Source organism: Mercenaria mercenaria, unplaced genomic scaffold (genome assembly GCF_021730395.1).
Source record: "Mercenaria mercenaria strain notata unplaced genomic scaffold, MADL_Memer_1 contig_1262, whole genome shotgun sequence".
NCBI lineage: Eukaryota > Metazoa > Mollusca > Bivalvia > Venerida > Veneridae > Mercenaria > Mercenaria mercenaria.
In genome coordinates, this window is record NW_026459241.1 from 22,741 (window position 1) to 44,564 (window position 21,824).

At 34.2% G+C, this 21,824-nt stretch overlaps 1 protein-coding gene across 1 annotated transcript; it reads right to left on the minus strand.

Annotated features, from left to right (window-relative positions):
- Nucleotides 1-325: 325 nt before the first annotated feature.
- On the minus strand, nt 326-21,075 carry LOC128551554 (major facilitator superfamily domain-containing protein 1-like). The gene is made up of 13 exons (XM_053532456.1): nt 20,922-21,075; nt 18,030-18,238; nt 14,978-15,045; nt 12,837-12,945; nt 10,291-10,387; nt 9,550-9,648; nt 7,529-7,640; nt 6,532-6,588; nt 5,748-5,904; nt 5,245-5,342; nt 3,649-3,761; nt 2,230-2,341; nt 326-1,472 (listed from the first exon to the last, which is right to left on the minus strand). The coding sequence occupies exons 1-13, from the start codon at nt 21,073-21,075 to the stop codon at nt 1,457-1,459; spliced, it is 1,401 nt and encodes a 466-aa protein (XP_053388431.1). The 3' UTR covers nt 326-1,456.
- Between the last annotated feature and the right edge of the window lie 749 nt (nt 21,076-21,824).

Below are 21,824 nucleotides of genomic sequence, written 5' to 3' on the forward strand. Positions count from 1 at the left end.
GAAATTATTAATGGGAAGTAATTCAGACAGAAATTTAATAATAATTAAAAAAAAATTCAGAAACTGTCAAATTTTGATATAATACAAACGAAATTTGAATAAGGTACAAGTACATGTTACATACTATTGCACTTGAAAGAAAAACAAAACAGAGAGAAGAATAAAATAAAATAAAATAAAAGCAAAAATAAGCCAATAAAACAATATGAGTATTGCAAGCATTTTGATTACCTCCCGCACAAATTTGTTTCTCATTCCAAAACATACAGCAAGGCGACCATAAATCCCATCTCGAACTAAAGTTAAGATATTGCTGACTTCAAGGTTTTGTTTTAAACTACCTTTACCTCTTATATCTTAATTCAAACTTGCAATCAAGCAAATAGGCTGAGAAGCAAATGAACCTTCGTAAGTCCCCAGAACTACATTTTTTTCAACCAACAGGGGACAAATAAAGTTTGCATGCTTAGAATATAATGGTGTATACATTTGAAAAAAAATTGGACTGATGACAATGCTAAAAACTCACCGTAGGGACTGCCTTAAAGAAATATTGACCAAGAAAAAACAGACAGTATTTGCACTTCTCTCTTTTGGAAGCACTGAAATTAAATATGTAAAAAACTACTGTTAACGCACATATTTTCGCGGGGTCAAAATTTCACAGATTTGAAATTTTGAGTATGTTCGCGAGGTTTAATATTCGCGATATGGTAAAAATGGTATCCTGCTTGAATTAGAATTTTACTAATGGTGAATATTTACGCAAGGATTAATTTTTCACGAGATGTAGGGCCTCGCGAATATAGCGAAAATTAAACCCTCGCGAAAATTTCTGCTTTTACAGTATTCAGAATACAGGAAATTTTACACCATTCAGGAGGTCCCCAGAAATATAGGAACTCTATCAAAAAGACAGGAATTAAGAACTTGGTATAATAAGATCATGACCATCTAAAATCTACAACACCAATCCTAACATGATGAAATATGTAATTCTATGAACAAACAAATCAACACTTTCAACCAATGAGTGCAGTTTTAGGTTTTTGGTCACCTAATAAAGTTTTTACAGGTCAGAGAATTGTTTTTAAAATTCAAAAACCTCACATGTTAATTCCACACTTTTCGATAAATATCGCTGTTTTAAACTTCATAAAATATTCTCAAACCTATATTTAAAACAACATAAATATGTGTCTTGTGATTTTCAAGTCTTTTAAACAAGCCTATGTTAAAACAAGTGTATGTTAAAATAAGTGTATGTTAAACAAACACTAGTAAACAAAAAACTCTTAAAAACAACAACTTCTAGTCATCACTCTAAAAAATCCATGTCTTTAAACCTGTACATATCTTGTATCAAAGATTTTGGAATGTTTTAACTCCTCAAAGAGTGGTTTTAATACATATAAACAATGTTTGGCACCGTCTAATCAACTGGGATTGCCTCCCCTCAGTTTATCACTTTCCTGCAATGAAAATAATTATGTTAAGTATTTCACAAAGCATCATGTAAAACAAAAATGTACATCATTATAGGGTGGGGTTTGTAACAAACAATTTTGTTGTTGGGTTAAGTGCCAGTTTTTTTCGGTGATATACAGTATCTACAATATTTTCCCTAGTGTTTGGACACCCTAGTATTGGGATGTCCCAAAAATTTGCAAAAAACATATTTTTCTCATACCAAACTTTAGGGACCAAAAAAATTTCTTGGAAATTCTTCAGTTCCTCTAGTTTGGGATAGTATGGTAAAGTAGTAATTAACATAATTTTCCCAGACTCTATTACTGAATTAGCTACTTCTCCAAAGAAACTGATAACTTCCCCACACAAATCAGTGGTGGAGAAATATTGTAATCAATCTGGAGGGAGAACAAACACTTTCCCTCTGATTCAATGATATCATCATTGCATGTGTCATGCTTTAAAACCACTTGTTCGAAAGACTGTTGTGTATTGAAGTTTTTGAAGTCTTTGCCTCATTTGCCTAGAATGTCGAGACTTTCAGTTACTTTGCAATGAACTGAAAAAGCCATGATTAGAAAGACTGTATTTTGAAATTCAATCAGTACCAACAATTAATGTTCTACAAAAACTTTCCTTTGTTATGTCTCTGTGATGTACATACTTTTATTACTTATCAGACATGATGTCCAACCAAAAGATTTCAGAAACAAATCATCAGATCTTGCAATAAATGAACTACCATTTTTGTACACTCACTCATTAGCTTCCTCCAGTTCCCTCTCCTTCTGTCGAAGTTTAGCAGATCTGTTAAGGACCCCTCCTTGTGCTGCATCAATCAGATATAACAAAACAGCAGCAATAAGGGCAACTGAAAAATAAAGTAGCAATCAGGTATAACGACACTGCAGCAATAAGGAAAACTGAAAAATAAAGTAGAAATCAGGTATAACGACACTGCAGCAATAAGGGCAACTGAAAAATAAAGAAGCAATCAGGGATCACGTCACAGCAGCAATAAGGGGAACTGAAAAATAAAGTAGCAAACGGGTATAATGACACTGCAGCAATAAGGGAAACTGAAAAATAAAGTAGCAATAAGGTATACTGAAAAATAAAGCAGCAATAAGGAAAACAGAAAAATAAAGCAGAAATCAGATGAAACAATACTGCAGCAATACAGGCAAGTGAAAATTAAGCAGTCACCAAGTATAACTAAACAGCAGCCATAATAACAGCTAAAATATACAGCATCATTTTGGTGCAAAATATAGCAACGATAAGCGCATCTGAAAACCAAGAACAGCCAATTCGCGACTTCAAATTGTTGTCCCAGAAGCAGGATTATTACTGTAAATGTTAAAATATCTACAGAGTTTCAATCCAGTATCTGCATTAATTTGGAGGTAGTAGCTTGCACGCAAAACTTGAACCAAAAATGTCTGAGTTCAAAATGGGATATAATTTTGCAAAATGCATGTCAGAGTTATGGAACTTGATGCTATGACCTAGTTTTATAAACCCAAAGAAACCTGTGAAGTATTAATTCAATATCTGCACTAGTTTTGCATGCATAACTTTAAGCAGTATTTTCTAAGTTCAAAAGGGGACATAATTTGGCCATGTTTGTGTAATACAGTGACAGAGGTCAGAACACTGTTGTGAGTCAATCTGAATAAGACAGAAGTAATGCTCTTTCTAATCTGATACAGTACAATTACCCTGAAATTGTTAAAAAAAATTGTGGCCATGAAATTGTATTAAATACGTTTTAAACAGAACGTTTTTTAGCATTTCTTTGTCTTTTTATGACTAGGTTCCAAGGCAGATGAATCATTTCAAACAAATCCAAACACATTTACTTTTTATTCGAAATGAAGTCAGATCTCAGAATGATGAAAAACTGTGAAACCTAACAAGATTTACAGTCTTGCAGCTGTTCACATTTTTTTAGATCACTCTGCACATGTTTCAAATTACAATAAAACCCTGGATACTAAAATTAATCTGATACATGTCCAAAACTGCAGCAAATGGAAACTAAAATTCTTACTCACTTTACTGATCAATGTAAACACAGATTATTTCGAGATGGACATACCAGTATATTAAGTTTTGCCACTATACCTTATAATACTTTGGCTTAAAACCAAACAGTAAGATAAAGTGTATACTCACTACACAGCCAGGCAAGAAAGAATACTTCAAGGATAAGGTAACCTTTGGAATCTACTATACTGCCAGCAGCAATTGATATAGTTGCCAAACCAAGGTTCTGGATAGCCTGCATTCTATAAACACACAAAACATGTTCCTCTATCATACACTTGGTTAAACCTTGTGTATATTTCATTGCTTTTAGAAAAAAGTTTTTACAGCTTATGTTGACTATGCACAAAGACTCTTTGTTGTCCTTCTAAGCTATATAAATGGACTCAAATAATAAGTCTTCTTGTCAATAATAAGAAAGCTAATATGCCGGCTGCATTTTAAAATCTGCTAAACACCAATTTCTCTGTGTAACATCTTGCAAACTTAACAGCATAACTCTTCATGTAATAGCTAGAACAGTAATTTATCCTGAAAGTCATTCAATGTTTATAATTATGTTTGTCTTGTCTGGATATGTATCATACATGTATATTTTGATATTCATGTTCGGTATACTTCTATGACTTGAATGAAGCAAGAAAAAAATGCTTAACATCCACCAATTCCTTTTTCTTTTCCTTTAAATGCATCAGTCTACAATATATCTTCAGTATATGACAGTGTAAACATTGGTAAAAGTTATTTTCCAGAGTTGTTTTGTATTAAATACATAGATGATATTTCACTGAAGAGAAATATGGTGTTCCATAAACAGAAAAAACAATCCAATATTTAAAAGATAATCACCAACTGACATCAAAATAACATCTTAACCTTTAGCCTGTTGGCGGCAAGTGACTCTGCCTTTGTGACCAGTGCAGACCAAGATTAGCCTGCAGCTTTGTGCAGGCTGATCATGGTCTGCACTGTTCGCTGTTCAGTCAGTAAAGTTTCAGTGAACATCCCAAACTGAATGACTGAACAGTCCATTTTAGAAATTTAGCAGGGTAAAGGTTAATCACATTCAATTAAAATTATGCGAAGCTAAATCTTTCAGAATTCAACTGTGAAAATTAAACTGCTTTCCTAGCAGGTTAAGTTCACTGTGTAGTGCTGAGGCTTGTTATTGCTTAGTGACAAAAATATCACTTTGTGATGTCAATAACGTCAGTGACGTGGAATCATCTTTACTGTGCTTTCTGTGCATGTTTATACCTCAATAAGTGACCAACAAGTGAATTTTGTTGTTTTCTTTTCACTGTAAACATTTTTATGACCCCAGTGACAGTACTTTTGGGATCAATGCTCGTATGTATTAACATTTCTGTGAATAACTCGTGGATTAAGGTCATAAAGGATAGCAGTGTGTGTCAAGTCATTACAGGCCTTGCATCTGAAAACTATGTATAATGACAAAGCTGCACCAAGTTTGTAAAATTAACTGACCTATTTATCAGTGTAAATACTTAACTAGTAATAACTGGGAAGACAGCCCAAAGCTTATTTCAAAAAACATTTAAGCTTTTTGAAGAAATAAACAACAGTATTAGTACCATATGAGGAAGTACAGCCACACCCTGGCAGTCTGTCTGAAACCACAACCTCTGGCTTAAATGGCACACATTTTTTGTTTCAGAATCCTTTATCCAATATGCATTAGATGACTGCTTCAAATTTACTTACATGCCATATGCTGTCCCAAGTTGATGTTGGTGCACTATCATTGATGCCATTGGCCACAGTGCACTGGCAAGTACTGAGTAAGCCAATCCCATTATACTCTGAAATTGTAACAATCATTCCAAATATCCATTAAAGTGAGATACACAATTAAACATTCCTCAAACAAACTTTTAGATAAAATCAATTTGGAATATATGAGGAATGTAATGAATTTTTTCTATAAGGAAGAGTGTACTATGCCACCTCAAGTTCCCATCCCCAATATAAAAGCACTCATTATATACCATCCAGGGATAAATTGCTCACTAACAACATAAATGTACTGATTCTGAAGTTTACAATGACAATAAAAGATTAATGCAAATTTGTAGAACACATAGTTTGAATATTTTAGAATTGAACAAGTATCAACTTAACTTTTTTAATGTCTTTGGGTATCACAACTTATTGCAAACAATTAATATAAACCTGAAGTGGGTATAAATACACTTTGGCTTTCTTACCATGGCAACAAAAGGTGTAATGAATGTAAAGGCAAGCAGTGCATGGCAACCAATAGTTGTAGAGGTCCCAAGAATTACCCAGAATACATTCCTGCCACTCTTGTCTATGAGGAAACCAAATAGAGGGGAGGCAACTGCTGATATGATGTACACCAAACTAAAATAAATAAACATTCATATATATAATAAGACAAACAATGCTGTGCAAAAGAATAACTGGTAATAGTGCCGTCTATGGTTATATGTATAAAACAATAGTTGGAGACTATTATCAAAATGAAGCCCTTTCATTGGTCAATTTCAAAATTACACTTACCGTAGAAACAACCAATCAGGTATTAGACTTTTGTGACTGATCTCACAACCTTGTTTTATACATGTTATACTGATAACAGTTAACCTAAAACTTGACCCAGAAAAACATGAAAGGTCTGTAAATTGATAGTATGCCTGAATATGTCAGACCTCTATCACTGACCTTAGGTAAAATACATATTGACATAAGCTGAGATACAACATCCATTAAAATTTGCATTGCTTTGTCAGAATTCAGCAAAGAGAGCCAGTTGTTTAAGTTTATCACAGAAGAAATATTTCCTCATTTCTTCATTGTAAAATTCAGACCAAAAATTAGTTTTACCCGATATGTCCAGTGGTCTAACATGTCTAAGATGTCATTTCACTTTATTGCAATTTTTTTTATCACTTTTTGTATACCTTACAGTTTTAATCTTGTTTCCCCTGGCAAAAAGATACATATATATTCATGTTGCAACAGACTTACCTATTTACACTATTAGCTACAGAAGGGTCCATTTCAAACTTCATTTCAAAGAAAACTCTGAAAGAAAAACAATTTATGTCACTAAACAAATATACATTGATAAATCTACTGTGAAATCATTAATATTTGTGGGGGACTAATTTTCGGGGATTTCGTGGTTGAGTCAATCAACGAAATTTAGTCCCAACAAACAAGTAAAATTCCCATTCACTTATGTTCAAAAGTTGTAATCCACAAATTCATATCCCCACGAAATTGTCATTTTGACCAAAACCACGAACTTTCATGCCCACGAAATTAAATGATTTCACAGTAAATGTTAAGAATAAGAATGTATTTATAGAGTGGAGAAATTTATCAGATTTTAGAGTTATATGGGAAGATATTGAGGTCCTTTTTCCTCTGTTTCCATAAACATTTACCATTTGTGTATTTTCTGAAATCACCTGCACACTATAAATTACAAATACTGTTGTAGTGTAATTTACTGCATCCCAGCCTGGTTTTAAATATTTGCCTAAGGTAAGCAATAAAATCTTCTGATAAATATCTGTAAAAAGTGTATTATTTTTGGTTCTGAAATCAAGACAATTCCCTTACTTTCACACAGCTAAAATCATCTCACCTTGTTGCCATTTTGAAGGTCAATACAAGGATTTCTCACAACATGACTTACAGTATTCTGTTTAATGATAAAACATCTTCCTTGTATTGCTGTTACATATGTAATCTTTAAATGTGTGAAGGATTCTGGTAAGTGTTCTTACAACTTCACTACTTTTTGCTGGGTTTGGAAACTATATTAGATATCTATAATTCTGACTCCTAAAATGGCTGCCAGTTGTTTCAAGGGAGATAATTATTGCACAAATCAGGTACTATCTTTAAGGAAAAAGTCAACAACAGTGTTCTTTGGTTCAAAATAAAACAGTGTGATGTTAGCTCACCTCTCCATAGCTTAGTAATGGACCTTAAAATAGAAACATGTCCTACTTACAGACCAAGTCCTATAAAAGGGAACACAGCCACGTAGTAAGCCACACAGATAACACATAGCAACCAAAACTTGAAACCAAAATCTTTCACATCCTTGATTCTTATAACTTCCTCTGCAAAATAAAGAAAAAATTGAATTTCATATTCCAGAAAGAATGTTCAGAATCTTTACAAACAAGAGATGTCCGCAAGACAGCCAGTGCTTGACTATTTGAATCTTGTCCCAGAAGCAGGAATATTACCCTAAATGTTAAAATATCTATAGAGTTTCAATCCAGTATCTGCATTGGTTTTTGAGATAGTAACCTGCATGCAAAACTTAAACCAGAAGTTTTAAGTTAAACAGGGGACATGATTTGGACAAAATGCATGTCAGAGTTATGGGACTTAATGCAATCAACTAGTTTTATAAAAAACAAGAGCTGTCGGAGGACAGCAACGCTCGACTATTCAACAGCCTTGTCGACTGAATGAATACGAGTCGAAAAAGGGGCATAATTTAAAAAAAGCAAAACAGGGTTATGGAACCTGCATAGTGCTTATCAGCTCATGACAGTGGACAAGTGTGTGAAGTTTCAATCAATTCCCATTAGTGGGTACTGAGATACCAGCTTACATATAAGAATTTAACCCAAAACTCCTAAGTTTAAAAAGGGGCATAATTTTGTAAAATGCAAAGTTGAGTTATTGACCCTTTGCACTGCAAGTCATATCATGACAGTGAACAAGTGTGTGAAGTTTCAATCCTTTCCCATTAGTGGATACTGAGATACCAGCTTACATACAAAACCTTAACCAAAAAATTCTAAGTCGAAAAAAGGGGCATAATTTTGTAAAAAAGCAAAACAGAGTTATGGAACCTGCTTTGTGTATGTCAGATCATGACAGTGAACAAGTGTGTGAAGTTTCAATCCATTCCAATTAGTGAGTACTGAGATACCAGCTTACATACAAAACCTTAACCAAAAATGTCTAAGTCGAAAAAGGGGCATAATTTTGTAAAAAAGCAAAATAGAGTTATGGAACCTGTGCAATGTAAGTCAGTTTATCACAGTGAATAAGTGTGTGAAGTTTCAATCCATTCCCACAAGTGGTTGCTGAGATACCAGCTTACATACAAAACCTTAACCAAAAATTTCTAAGTCAAAAAAGGGGCATAATTTTGTAAAAAAGCAAAATAGAGTTATGGAACCTGTGCAATGTAAGTCAGTTTATCACAGTGAATAAGTGTGTGAAGTTTCAATCCATTCCCACAAGTGGTTGCTGAGATACCAGCTTACATACAAAAACTTAACCAAATCCGGATGCGGACGCGGACGCCGACGCATGGGCGAGTCCAATAGCTCTACTATTCTATGAATAGTCGAGCTAAAAAGAAAAAAAGTTAGAAACTATATACAAAGCCATTACTCAAATCAAATGCTTTTTTCTAACATGAATAATACAGTACTAATAGTTTTGAAACATTTACTTGATTATCAACATGTAGCTTCACCGCCTACGTGCTAACAACAACGAGATTTTCGGCTATTGTTCCTAATTTTAAATTATCATAAAACTGTTACTGATTGCATAATTTTGTCAATTCATAATCAGGGTCATCAAAATAGCTGACTGTAAATTAATCTGGGTCATCAAAAGATCGCAGTGCGCAATATGAGTGGTGATCGGAACTAGCTTAATCAACATGTGTCCTGCTCGAGGGCATGGAACTGATTATCGGATAATTAGGAATAAACAATGTGACACCCGTGACTGTTTACTGTGTTTTATTCATGTAAAATTCAACAATTTATAGGCTAAAAAACCTAGTTTTTTGGGGGGTTATTTTTGTTTTTCTGTATTTTTAATTTTCCGGGACATTTCAACACTGTCCGGGACACCGGGACGAGTATGTCATTTCCGGGACAATCCCGGACAATCCAGGATGTATGACATGTACGAATGTTTGTTTCAAAATTTCAACAACAATGTCCTATGCAATTATATCTTTAAAAGTTACCTGATATGTATTATCTTTACCTGAAGATATCGAGGCTCGTTTCAGAATTCTATCAGCCCTCTTGTCAAAATATCCGAGTGCCAGTGCACATATCAAGGACAGGAAACACATAACACCTCCTGCAAAATGTAACACATTTAAATAGTTTGCCAAAGTTGGATATAAATTCAATAAGCTATAATAGTGGAGCTACTGCTTAACAGGCTTTTCTCTTTATGATTCTCTAAGATGAGTCAAAACTAAAGCAGAATCTATTTTGACATTCTAATACCCCTTTCTTAGAGGCACATCTGGTAGTTTCTTTCTTATATACAGATTCTCTTATAACTTTCTTGAAAATTAAAACCACAGCTAAGTTGAAAAAATAGAAAAAAATAATTGTTTTCCATGAATACATGAAAAATACAACAAAAACAGTAAGAATCCATGGTTACATTTTTGTGTTGAGTAGCAATAAAATATCTGAACAAATATTGACAGAAATTTATGGGCTACAGACAAAGGGTGATTACTAACTTGAAACTATTTTTCAAACATATGACAAGCTGAAATCATCTAATTATGCTACTGTGAGGCATACATTTTCGCTTATAATGACATAAAAGTCTATTGCTCACTGCAAAATAAATCGAATATACTGATTCTACCTCTACATATCTTAAACCCATTTTCAATACCGCTAACTAACATGCTTTAAAAACTGAGACACTGACAGAGACTAAAGACAAGTCTTAATGAGTGGAGAATGGATAGATACTCACCTACAAACAAAGCGATACCAAGACATTTGAATCCCTGAACTGTGCGTGATATGTACTTGTAGATAGGCTGCATAACATTCATATTAACTGTACTACCCTGAAAATAATTGACACAAACAACTTAAATATAAAAAACACACCGACCATGAATAGTCGAGCTAAAAATCAAATTTCATGTTTTGTGTAATTATTAAGTGTATGAAAGCATAAATGAAGATTTAAATTCTTGTTTTGTTGGTTGAATAGTATTTCATAGGGCTGTCATTGATTGGGTCTTAGGCTTATCGGTGATACCGATATATCAGAAGACAAATATCAACGATACATCGATATATTGATTATTAAGTTAGATTAACAACCTATTTGTTCATAATTATGCATACTATATACCGGTACCTTCCTGTAAATGCTATTTGTAGTTTTATTGCCTACTCTCCATATTTCTGTTTGATTGTGTTGTATTTGTATTTATGAAATAAAAGAAATACATAACAAGAGCTGTCTGATGACAGCGCGCTCGACTATTTGAAGAATTGATCGAAGAATGGGGTCAAAATATTTCCACAGATATTCAGACAAAAGAAATAAATAAATCAGACAAACAATGTTCCTGTATTTCTTTGATTTCGGTAAGTCTTGCACTAAATGGCAAAGTATGAACCAATTTCAAAGTCAAAAAAGGGCCATAATTCAGTCAAAATAGTTATGTACTCTTGCCTACAGATGGAAATCATAATGATATACAAGTGTTCAATGTTTAAAAGCCATATGTCAAATAGTTTTGACAAAACATGGACTTGTATGAAAACAGAACCAATTTCAAAGTCCAAAAAGGGCCATAATTCAGCCAAAATAGATGACAGAGTTATGTACTCTTTCCCACAGATAGAGACTATTATACTAAACAAGTGACAAAAGTTTCAAAGCCATATGTCAAACACTTTACAAAAAATATGAACTGGTACGGAAAACTTAACCAAGATTTCTAAGTCAAAAAGGGCCATAATTCAGCCAAAATCCATGATGGAGTTATGTACTCTTGCCTATAACTGGATATGGTGATGGTAAACAGGTGCTGAAAGTTTCAAAGCTTTATCTCAAAAGACTTTGTCAAAATATGAACTGGTACGAAATATTAACCCAGATTTCTAAGTCAAAAAGGGCCATAATTCAGCCAAAATCCTTGATGGAGTTATTTGCTCTTGCCTATAACTGGACATGGTGATGTAAACAAGTGTTGAAAGTTTCAAAGCTTTATCTCAAAAGACTTTGTCAAAATACGAACTGGTACGAAAAACTTAACCAAGATTTCTAAGTCAAAAGGGGCCATAATTCAGCCAAAATCCTTGATGGAGTTATGTACTCTTGCCTATAACTGGCCATGGTGATGGTAAACAAGTGTTGAAAGTTTCAAAGCTTTATCTTAAAAGACTTTGTCATAATATGAACTGGTACGAAAAACTTAACCATGATTTCTAAGTCAAAAGGGGCCATAATTCAGCCAAAATCCTTGATGGAGTTATGTGCTCTTGCCTATAACTGGCCATAGTGGTGGTAAACAAGTGTTGAAAGTTTCAAAGCTTTATCTCAAAAGACTTTGTCAAAATGTGGACTGGTACAAAAAACTTAACCAAGGTGTGACGCCAACGCCGTGGTGAGTAGGATAGCTCTACTTATTCTTCGAATAGTCGAGCTAAAAATTAATAACATCTTTCATTTTTATTTTGCCTTCACTCCTTTTTTTGCATTTATCCAAATTTACAACTTTGTGAACTTTAGTTGTTTTTTAGGGTCTGAGTGTTTATTTGGGTAGTTTTTTCTCTCTGTAAAGTATCGATTTTTGAAAATGGGAATCAATAATCGATCGACAAAAAAATATCGTTGATACATCAATATCGTTTCTATCGATGACAGCCCTAGTATTTCAGTTGCACTAAAACTGTCCATTTGCCCAACAATTTTCTTATTTTTTACACAATATGTTCTCCATGGTTATTGGTAATGTGTTTACTAGCATATTATACATTTACTGAAAGGCTTGCTAGTCACTAGTCAAAACAACTGAGTGAGGTCCAAAGGTCAATAGTTTTGGCTAATGACCAGCAAGCCATTCAACAAGTGTTTAATTACATGCATGACATCAGAAATAATTTTTCACTTTTATTTTTAAATTTTTGACTTATTAGCCTAGAAACCATGTGTTGAACACAGATCAGTCATATAACACAAACTAAAGACAGGTGATTCATAAAAGGAGTCATGTTATAATATACATATAAAATAATGCAGCTACACAAAAAATGTCACACAATGAATAATGGGTCATATAATTATGCCCGTTACTAAATGTCTGCACACTTCCGAGAATACAGACAATAAATACGACCTGAACGAGCAAATAAGAGGTCAAGTTAATGGCTCCAGTAGTGATTCTGTCATTATTCTCAGCAGAGTGTGTAACTTTTGGCGTGAAATAAAGAAATCTGTTAAAAATATAGAAAACTGTTGGCCAACAGCCTGTTATAGTGATATAACATGGTACATACAACTCTAGAGAAGCTGAGCTGAAGACCAAACACCATGTTGAGTTCTCTCCCCTGAAACCATTTCACCGCATATGTATTCTGTGCTACTGCAAGAGACTCACCACCAATTCTAAAACAAAAAAGAAAAACTGTTATTAAAACAAACTCAGTTTTTTTACTATTTCAATGTGTGCAACCAAGTAATATATGGGCCTCCATTACAGGGTTCATATTTTTTGCAAGTCTTCCTAGCTCGAAACTTAAAAATGGGGTTAAACATATCAATATCTGCCAGACAAAGAGCGGCAGTGAAAGAAGAAGAAAACTGGTATAAAAAGTATATTGATTTTTCCCTCAAAAGCATATACATAGGAGCCTAAAGAATATTGATTTGTGCTGTTTGGGGAGACTTTGAAATAATTTTTACCTGGCAATAAACTTTTAATAAAATTCACAAAACTGAATAATTACATCATTTTAACCACATATCATTCTATTCTCTACTGTATTGTTTTAATGTATCTTTTTTTAAAACAAAATCTATATCAATTTAACCCTTAGCCTGCTGGTGGCAAGTGATTCCGCCTTTGCGACCAGTGCAGACCAAGATCAGCCTGCACATCTGATCATGGTCCGCACTGTTTGCTATCAGTTAGTAAATTTCCAGTGAATACCCCTTTGAATCATAAGTGGCACTGCCCAGACTGAATGATGGACCAGGCCATTTTAGAAATTTAGAAGGCTAAAGGCATAAAGAATGCTGGCTTGACAAAGATAAAATCAAAGCCTTGAGATGTCTGGTGGTTGCGGGTTTTGCTAGAGTTATTTTCATTTTAAATGCCAATCTATAAATATACATGTATAAGAAACAAATACTAATGTGCCTCATATCTAAGATAAACTCTGCCTGACCTTACATGAACAGCTGGAAGTCAGTGATGTAACCATGGGCTGGAATACCTAATCATTGACAGATCTTATGTAATCTAAATGGCCAGTGTGAATGGATAGAGGATGAATAAGAACTGCTTGATCATTGATAATTCATCCGCATTGTTCATGAATGGGACTACTTTGTAGGGCTGTCATTGATAGAAACGATATCGATGTATCAACGATATTTTTTTCTCGATCGATTATCGATTCCCATTTTCAAAAATCGATATTTTACAGAGAGAAAAAACTACCCAAATAAACACTCTGACCCTAAAAAACAACTAAAGTTCACAAGTTGTAAATTTGGATAAATGCAAAAAATGAAAGATGTTAATTTTTATGTATTTCTTTTATTTCATAAATACAAATACAACACAATCAAACAGAAATATGGAAAGCAGGCAATAAAACTACAAATAGCATTTACAGGAAGGTATATAGTATGCATATGAACAAATAGGTCGTTAATCTAACTTAATAATCAATATATCGATGTATCGTCGATATTTGTCTTCTGATATATCGGTATCGTCGATACGCCTAAGACCCAATCAATGACAGCCCTACTACTTTGTGTAGCACATGAACAAATTCCTTTGGATGTGATTTGGAATCAAATAAAGAAGATACATGATTGTCAGAAATACACTTAACTTTGGTAGCGGGATAAACCTGCAACCAACAAGTTTAGCACTGTACCACTACTCTTCACAGGGCAAATGGTTAATTTGTCAAAGTGCTATCAGCATATATGTGACAACATTTATGCATAAAAGTGCTATTTGCTTTATGTTTATGCATCAAAGAGCTACTTGGCAAATAACACTTTGATACACATTTTAATCTGATACCAAACAACATAATTCAAGTGCAAAAAGATGTATTTGACAAAAGGGGCCATAACATATGATGGTTTGAATACCATATTCTAATTAAATAATGTACACATCTGTTGAATATAAGAGATATAAAGATATAAACCATACTGAAGTAAACAATTTCAAATAGTAAGCTACAGCTCAATGTTTGCATGGTCTCAAACCTTAAAAACAGTGTTATCTCGAAATCATGAAAAATGTTCATAGCATTTTGATGCACAAAAGGGTCGATACGTAATGTTGAAAATAAAAATCTAATTCCTTAAAATCATATTACCAGATTACATTACATACTGGTACAAAGCTTATTATTATCTAAATCTCTCAGAGAAATGTAGGAAGGCTCACCCAAAAATGAATCTGCCAACACACATAAGCCAGTATTTGTTAACTAAAGCTCCAGTAGCAAAAACAATCTGCAAATAAAGAGGCATATTTTCCAGTTACAAAGTTATACAGTGTTCAGCTTTTATTTCATTACTTATATTAACTGAAGTCTACTTAATATCAATAAAATATATCTCTTTATTTAAATAAAAAAAGTTTATTGTAAACAAAGCAAGACAAAATGTACAGATTAAAGAAATAAAATGCAAACAGACTTTAATAAAAACAAGAGGACCATGATGGTCCTGAATCGCTCACCTGTCCCAACATGACCCAGTTTTGAACTGAGTATGACGTCCTTTTTTTCTATTATTTGACATAGTGACCTAGTTTTTGAGCTCATGTGACCCAGTTTTGAATCTGACCTAGATATCATCAAGATGAACATTCAGACCAACTTTCATACAGATCCCATGAAAAATATGGCCTCTAGAGAGGTCACAACGTTTTTTTCATTATTTGACCTGCTGACCTAGTTATTGATGGCATGTGACCCAGTTTCAAACTTGACCTAGATATCATCAAGGTGAACATTCTGACCAACTTTCATGAAGATCCATTCAAAAGTATGGCCTCTAGAGAGGTCACAAGGTTTTTCTATTTTTAGACCTACTGACCTAGTTTTTGACCGCAGCTCAGGGCCCACGCTGCCGTTCGCCACTCGAGCCATTTGGCGAATTTGCGATGAAAGTGGCGAAGAAAAATCGCGAGTGGCGAAAATGAAAAAATCATCGTAATTTGGACCGCCATTTTGTTTCAGACGTTCTAAATCGTAACCTCCGAGAAATTATGTTAAAAAAACAGTTGACTGGTTCCGATAATTTTACCTTATAAAATTAACTTATTTTGAGATAGTACTACCCAGTCTGCGTTTTAACAATGTGTAATGTGTAATAAACATCTTGACACGCGAGAAGATGCAATTTGCAATCAGTTAGCAACCAATTATTAGGTAAGAATAATCGTTTTGTTTTGTTGTCATTACGGCAGATTAAATGTTTCATGCCTTTAATTTCCATGGATCAAATAATTAATAAACAAATCGGCAAAATAATGAACGGTTTGATGATTTTTTTAACGTTGTCGCCACCGTCAGATCTTAGTAAGTAATTAGTAAAGGTGTTTGCCATGTTATTTTTAATGTCTTTAAAAGTTAGGAATGGATTTGAAATGTAATCCTGTATTGGTTTTACCAAAGTTACCAACACAGAAGATAATACTGTAAGGGTAGATTTCTCGGAAGCACAGAACACCAAAAATACAACCCCAGAGCCATGCATTTACATAGTAGGCCCACAACAAAAAGAAGCTGTAATGGAAAAATATTTCAGACGGATTGATTCAAACATCCAACAACATCTTAAAATACAAAACTTGCTTTAGAGGTATACCCACTTTCATTCAAAAGTCCCCCTATATAGCTAGAATATCATCATTTGCTTATGGGAAGTGAAAAAATTTTCAACGCGCCGCGGGAAGGGAAACCTCTCCAGCACCCTCCCCACCGTTCCCGAAAAAAAAGGTGGCTCCAACTTTTTTCAGCCCAGTGTGGGCCCTGGCAGCTGACCCAGTTTCGAAACTGGCCTAGATATCATCAAGATGAACATTCAGACCAACTTTCATGCAGATCCCATGAAAAATATGGCCTCTAGAGAGGTCACAAGGTTTTTCTATTATTTGACCTACTGACCTAGTTTTTGACGGCACATAACCCAGTTTCGAACTTTACCTAGATATCATCAAGGTGAACATTCTGACCAATTTCCATGAAGATCTTGTGTAAAATATGGCTTCTAGAGAGGTCACAAGGTTTTTCTATTTTTAGACCTACTGACCTAGTTTTTAATCACAGTTGACCCAGTTTCGAACTTGGCCTAGATATCACCAAGATGAACATTCACACCAACCTTCATACAGATCCCATGAAAAATATGGCCTCTAAAGAGGTCACAAGGTTTTTTCATTATTTGACCTACTGACCTAGTTATTGACGGCACGTGAACCAGTTTCGAACTTGACCTAGATATCATCAAGGTGAACATTCTGACCAACTTTCATGAAGATCCATTCAAAAGTATGACCTCTAGAGAGGTTACAAGGTTTTTCTATTTTTAGACCTAATGACCTAGTTTTTGTCCGCAGCTGACCCAGTTTCGAACTTGATCTAGATATCATCAAGATGAACATTCAGACCAACTTTCATACAGATCCCATGAAAAATATGGCCTCTAGAGAGGTCACAAGGTTTTTCTATTATTTGACCTACTGACCTAGTTTTTGAAGGCACGTGACCCAGTTTCGAACTTGACCTAGATATCATCAAGGTGAACATTCTGACCAATTTTCATGAAGATCTTGTGAAAAATATGGCCTCTAGAGAGGTCACAAGGTTTTTCTATTATTTGACCTACTGACCTAGTTTTTGAAGGCACGTGACCCAGTTTCGAACTTGACCTAGATATCATCAAGGTGAACATTCTGACTAATTTTCATGAAGATCTTGTGAAAAATATGGCCTCTAGAGAGGTCACAAGGTTTTTCTATTTTTAGAACTACTGACCTAGTTTTTGACCGCACGTGACCCAGTTTCGAACTTGACCTAGATATCATCAAGATGAACATTCTGACCAATTTTCATAAAGAACCCATGAAAAATGTGACCTCTAGAGAGGTCACAAGCAAAAGTTTACGCACGGACGCACGGACGGACGGACGACGGACGCTGCGCGATCACAAAAGCTCACACTGTCACTTTGTGACATGTGAGCTAAAAATAGACCTATTTGGAGATGCAGTTAAACGTAACAGACTTCTAAAATGTAGGTCTTGGGCTCAAAGCCCAGTTTTTGACTTCTACTTTTACGATCAATGAATAATTATTAACCTCTTATTAAGCCAAAAATACTTGTCTGACATCTAGCAAGCAATCATAATGTGCAGTTTACATAAGTTGTAAGAATTTACCATACAAATGATGTAAAATAAATTGTTTTAAACTAAACTGTTAACAAACCTGTCCTGCTGTAACAAACAAGCTGAAAATGACCGCACCAACCCGGACACCAAACACTCTGTCAATCAAAAATCCACCAAAGAAACAGAGAATTACATTCGGCCATGAGTACCAGGAATAAAACCCCATGAATTTACCAACTGATATTTTCAAATCCCTTGTCATGTTGTCCTGAAGAGCAGCTGGATTGTCATAGCAGAAATAACTCCCTGAAAAGAGATGAAAAGTCACTGGTCATCATGAGCAGCTGGGTAAATCTGGATTATTACAGCAGAAGTATGTCACTATGAAGGAGAAAAGAGGTTAACCTGTAAATTAACTGCCAAAAATCATGGTCTAAAACTATCTAAATGACATGAAATGTCACACTAATTAGATGACTGACAAGGCAATGAGCTTATTATGATTTAAAATGGGTTGAACACTATCTCACAGTGTTAAAAAGAAGGCTGAAAAAGTACATTATGATAACTGCTTTAATAGCAGCATTTCAGAACATCAATTCTATTTCTTCTTTAATATCCATTCGGATTCCATCCAAAAGACTTTAGTTTTACAAAAGTGGCTGCTTGGTAAAAAGTCACCTAAGCTGATCCTGTTTTTTTTTCAAAGCAATTTTTTAACAAGAGCTGTCTGTAAGACAGCGCACTCGAATTTTCTTAGTGCTTGACTTTGAATTAAGAGCTTTGCCAGTAAAAACTTTGTAACACTTTAACCAAACAATTCTAAGTTAAAATGGGGCATAACTCTGTCAAAATTCAAATCAGAGTTATGGGGATCATTTCTCCTGGTGTAGGCTTTGATAGTAAATAACTATTTTAAGTTACAAGTCAAAAGCTTTGAAAGTAACAGAGATATTTGACTTTATCAAAAACTTTAATTAAAAAATTCTAAGTTAAAAAGGGGCATAACTCTGTCAAAATTCAAGTCAGAGTTATGGGGATTGTTTTTCCTGGTGTAGACTTTGACAGTTCAATAATAAATATTTTAAGTTTCAAGTCAAAAGCTTTGAAAGTAACAGGGATATTTGACTTTATCAAAAACTTTAATAAAAAATTCTAAGTTAAAAAGGGGCATAATTCTGTCAAATATCAAATCAGGTTATTGGGATTGTTTCTTCTGGTGTAGACTTTGATAGTAAATATATAAGACATTTTAAGTTTCAATTCAATAGCGTTAATCTGATGAGACCTGTACACTTAACAAACATCCTTATTTTTAGACTGGCTGGCAACATATATGTCATATTCTAAAAACTTAAAACCACAAAACTAAAGGATCATACAAAAGCCTTGAAAAAGGTCGGTTGATGTGACTCACATCTTTCGTAAAAAGGCAAAGCATACCAAAACCAAATTGTACCCGCAAAAAAAGAATAGGAAAAACAGAATTTATGTACCCACATAGTGACATATAAATGATAAAATACTATGTATTGTATCTTGTTTAGTAAATACCGATGCTGATGTAAAATATGTTTAATTCAACAGTATGATATGTGTATTTAACCAGTGGGATAACTAAATAGATAAAACAGAATCCTAAAAAAAGCCACGATTTCATTAATACAAAGCTAAAAAGATCACACATGTAATGATGTAGGAATTTTCACAACTTGATCAAAAATGAAAATTAATAGTTAAAAATACTTTATTTTATTCCACACTCATTTCCTTTACATCTTTGCAGAAAAGATACTATAGAATTTTGGCTCTTTGTGGGTACATTTTGGTTTGGGTATGTTTTCACTGTAATTCACTCAATATTGCGTTGAAGGCGACACCTACACTCTCTTATTATGTAAAGCTCTTCTTTTTTCCAATTGGATAAAAACACATCATTATGATTCCTAAGGATACATACGTCATATGCATATCATTGGAAAGTAATTCAGCTTCCATAACAGCTTATCTCAAAAGTTTGAATTTTCTTAAAATTTTACTTTACAAAATCTATATATTTCAAGATACTGTAACTAATGGTATCAGTAGTCGAACTAATCCAATGCATACAGTTTGTTTTATATTGTGATGGTCAAACTGTGGTGGCTGCAAATGTCAGAAATCAAAAAGCAGCCTATCTGCAAGTTTGTCTACCAGTATCAGTTACAGTACTGTACTGGTACTGATGATAAACTCGAACAGATGATAAAGTCGACCACCTTCAAATTATTCAACTGCAATTGTTCTTTTATATAATTGAACATGTCATCTAATAGCAACCACTTACAACACCAGCTGGTGTAAACAAAAACAAAATTGGAAAATATTCTGTATAAATAAATGACTTACATTTGTCTGTTTAAAAAATATTTATCCAAAAATACTGGGGAAGAGGATGTTTTTTGCGTGCAATGGCATGTTCACTGTCAACACACGAAGGCCTGACATTGGGTCACATTTTATTACTTGATCTGGAATGACCATTGCAACATTTCTGAGAAAGTTTCAATATAATACTATGGAGATTTTTTTTTAAATGACAAAGTGGTCGAATTTTTTCATCAGTCAATGTTCGTACAGTCCCCTTTTTACATACCCCTTTCAGGGTCTCACTTCTTGTAAGTTTGCTTACTAAATATGAATTTAAATTATATCAATTATTCAGTAAGAGATAAGCTTTATTTTGATACCAACCACTGATAACAATTCTCAGAAATAAAAAAGTTACGGGTAAAAAACCTCATTTTCTGTTTGAGTTTATCATCAGTACCAGTATGCAATGTCTTTACTTCTCAAGGTACTAGAACAACTACTTTATAATTGTATTAATTAGGACCTACAAAGTCACACAACTTAAATGCGATCAAACTGGGATTAAATTTTTTTATGCTGTCGACGGGTCGAACATTTTTGAGTACGAATTTACTCTTTTTTCAATCAATCACCTTACCAAAACTTAGGAAACACATGATGATCAAGATCAGGTATCTATGAAGAGATCTTCTTGGGTTACAGGCCAGGGTTGCCCCACAGCCCGTAAGTTCTTCATCTTCTCCGTCATAATCCTTTATTAAGGGAGTTTTCTCTGTGTCTGTTTCCGTCATTTTGTTTTCTTTGCTGATTGACAATCACGTGACAGTCACGCGCAATTAGTACATCAGTCCAGGGGAGGTAACACGAATACAGCCGCTGATTAATATACAAAGGCGTAGCGTAGCCGGAGCTTGGGTGAGGGTGCAAAAGCTCACCCTGTTTCGGCGAACTTACAAAATTGATTTCATTAACTTATGTATACTTATATGAGTTGTCACACATGTCATATCAGGGGCGTAGGGACGATTTGAGCATTGGGGCGGAGGAGAGGGTGGGTTTGGGAGGGGGTGTCCCCCTCCTATGAATGTGGTTCGGGGTGGCCCCGGGAAAATTTTGCATATAGCTAGAGTAAATGGTGCAATCTGGCGACTTCTTGGACTGCTCAGTATCTCTTGAACATAGTCGTTTTTTTTTTCGAGTTTTCACCCCTATTTACAGTTTACTATTTTTAAACACTGTAATGGCGGTACGATGTTAGATATGGACAATGTCTTGCCAGGGTAAAACCAGTAATGTCCAAGTAGGGGATCGAGCACAAGACCCTGACTTAAAGGGGTAATCCAATCCTTATAGCATTTTAGTCATTAAATGGCATTATAAAGGTAAAACGCAGTTCAATGTTTTCTTTGAACCATTGAGGGTTGAATAAACGGAGTTAAGGGTTCTTTTTACCAAATGATCGATTTGGAAATGCAAAATTGCGAGGCTGATTGGCCTTTTATATTTTATGTAGAAGCTGTAATACTTGTTAATTTAACTA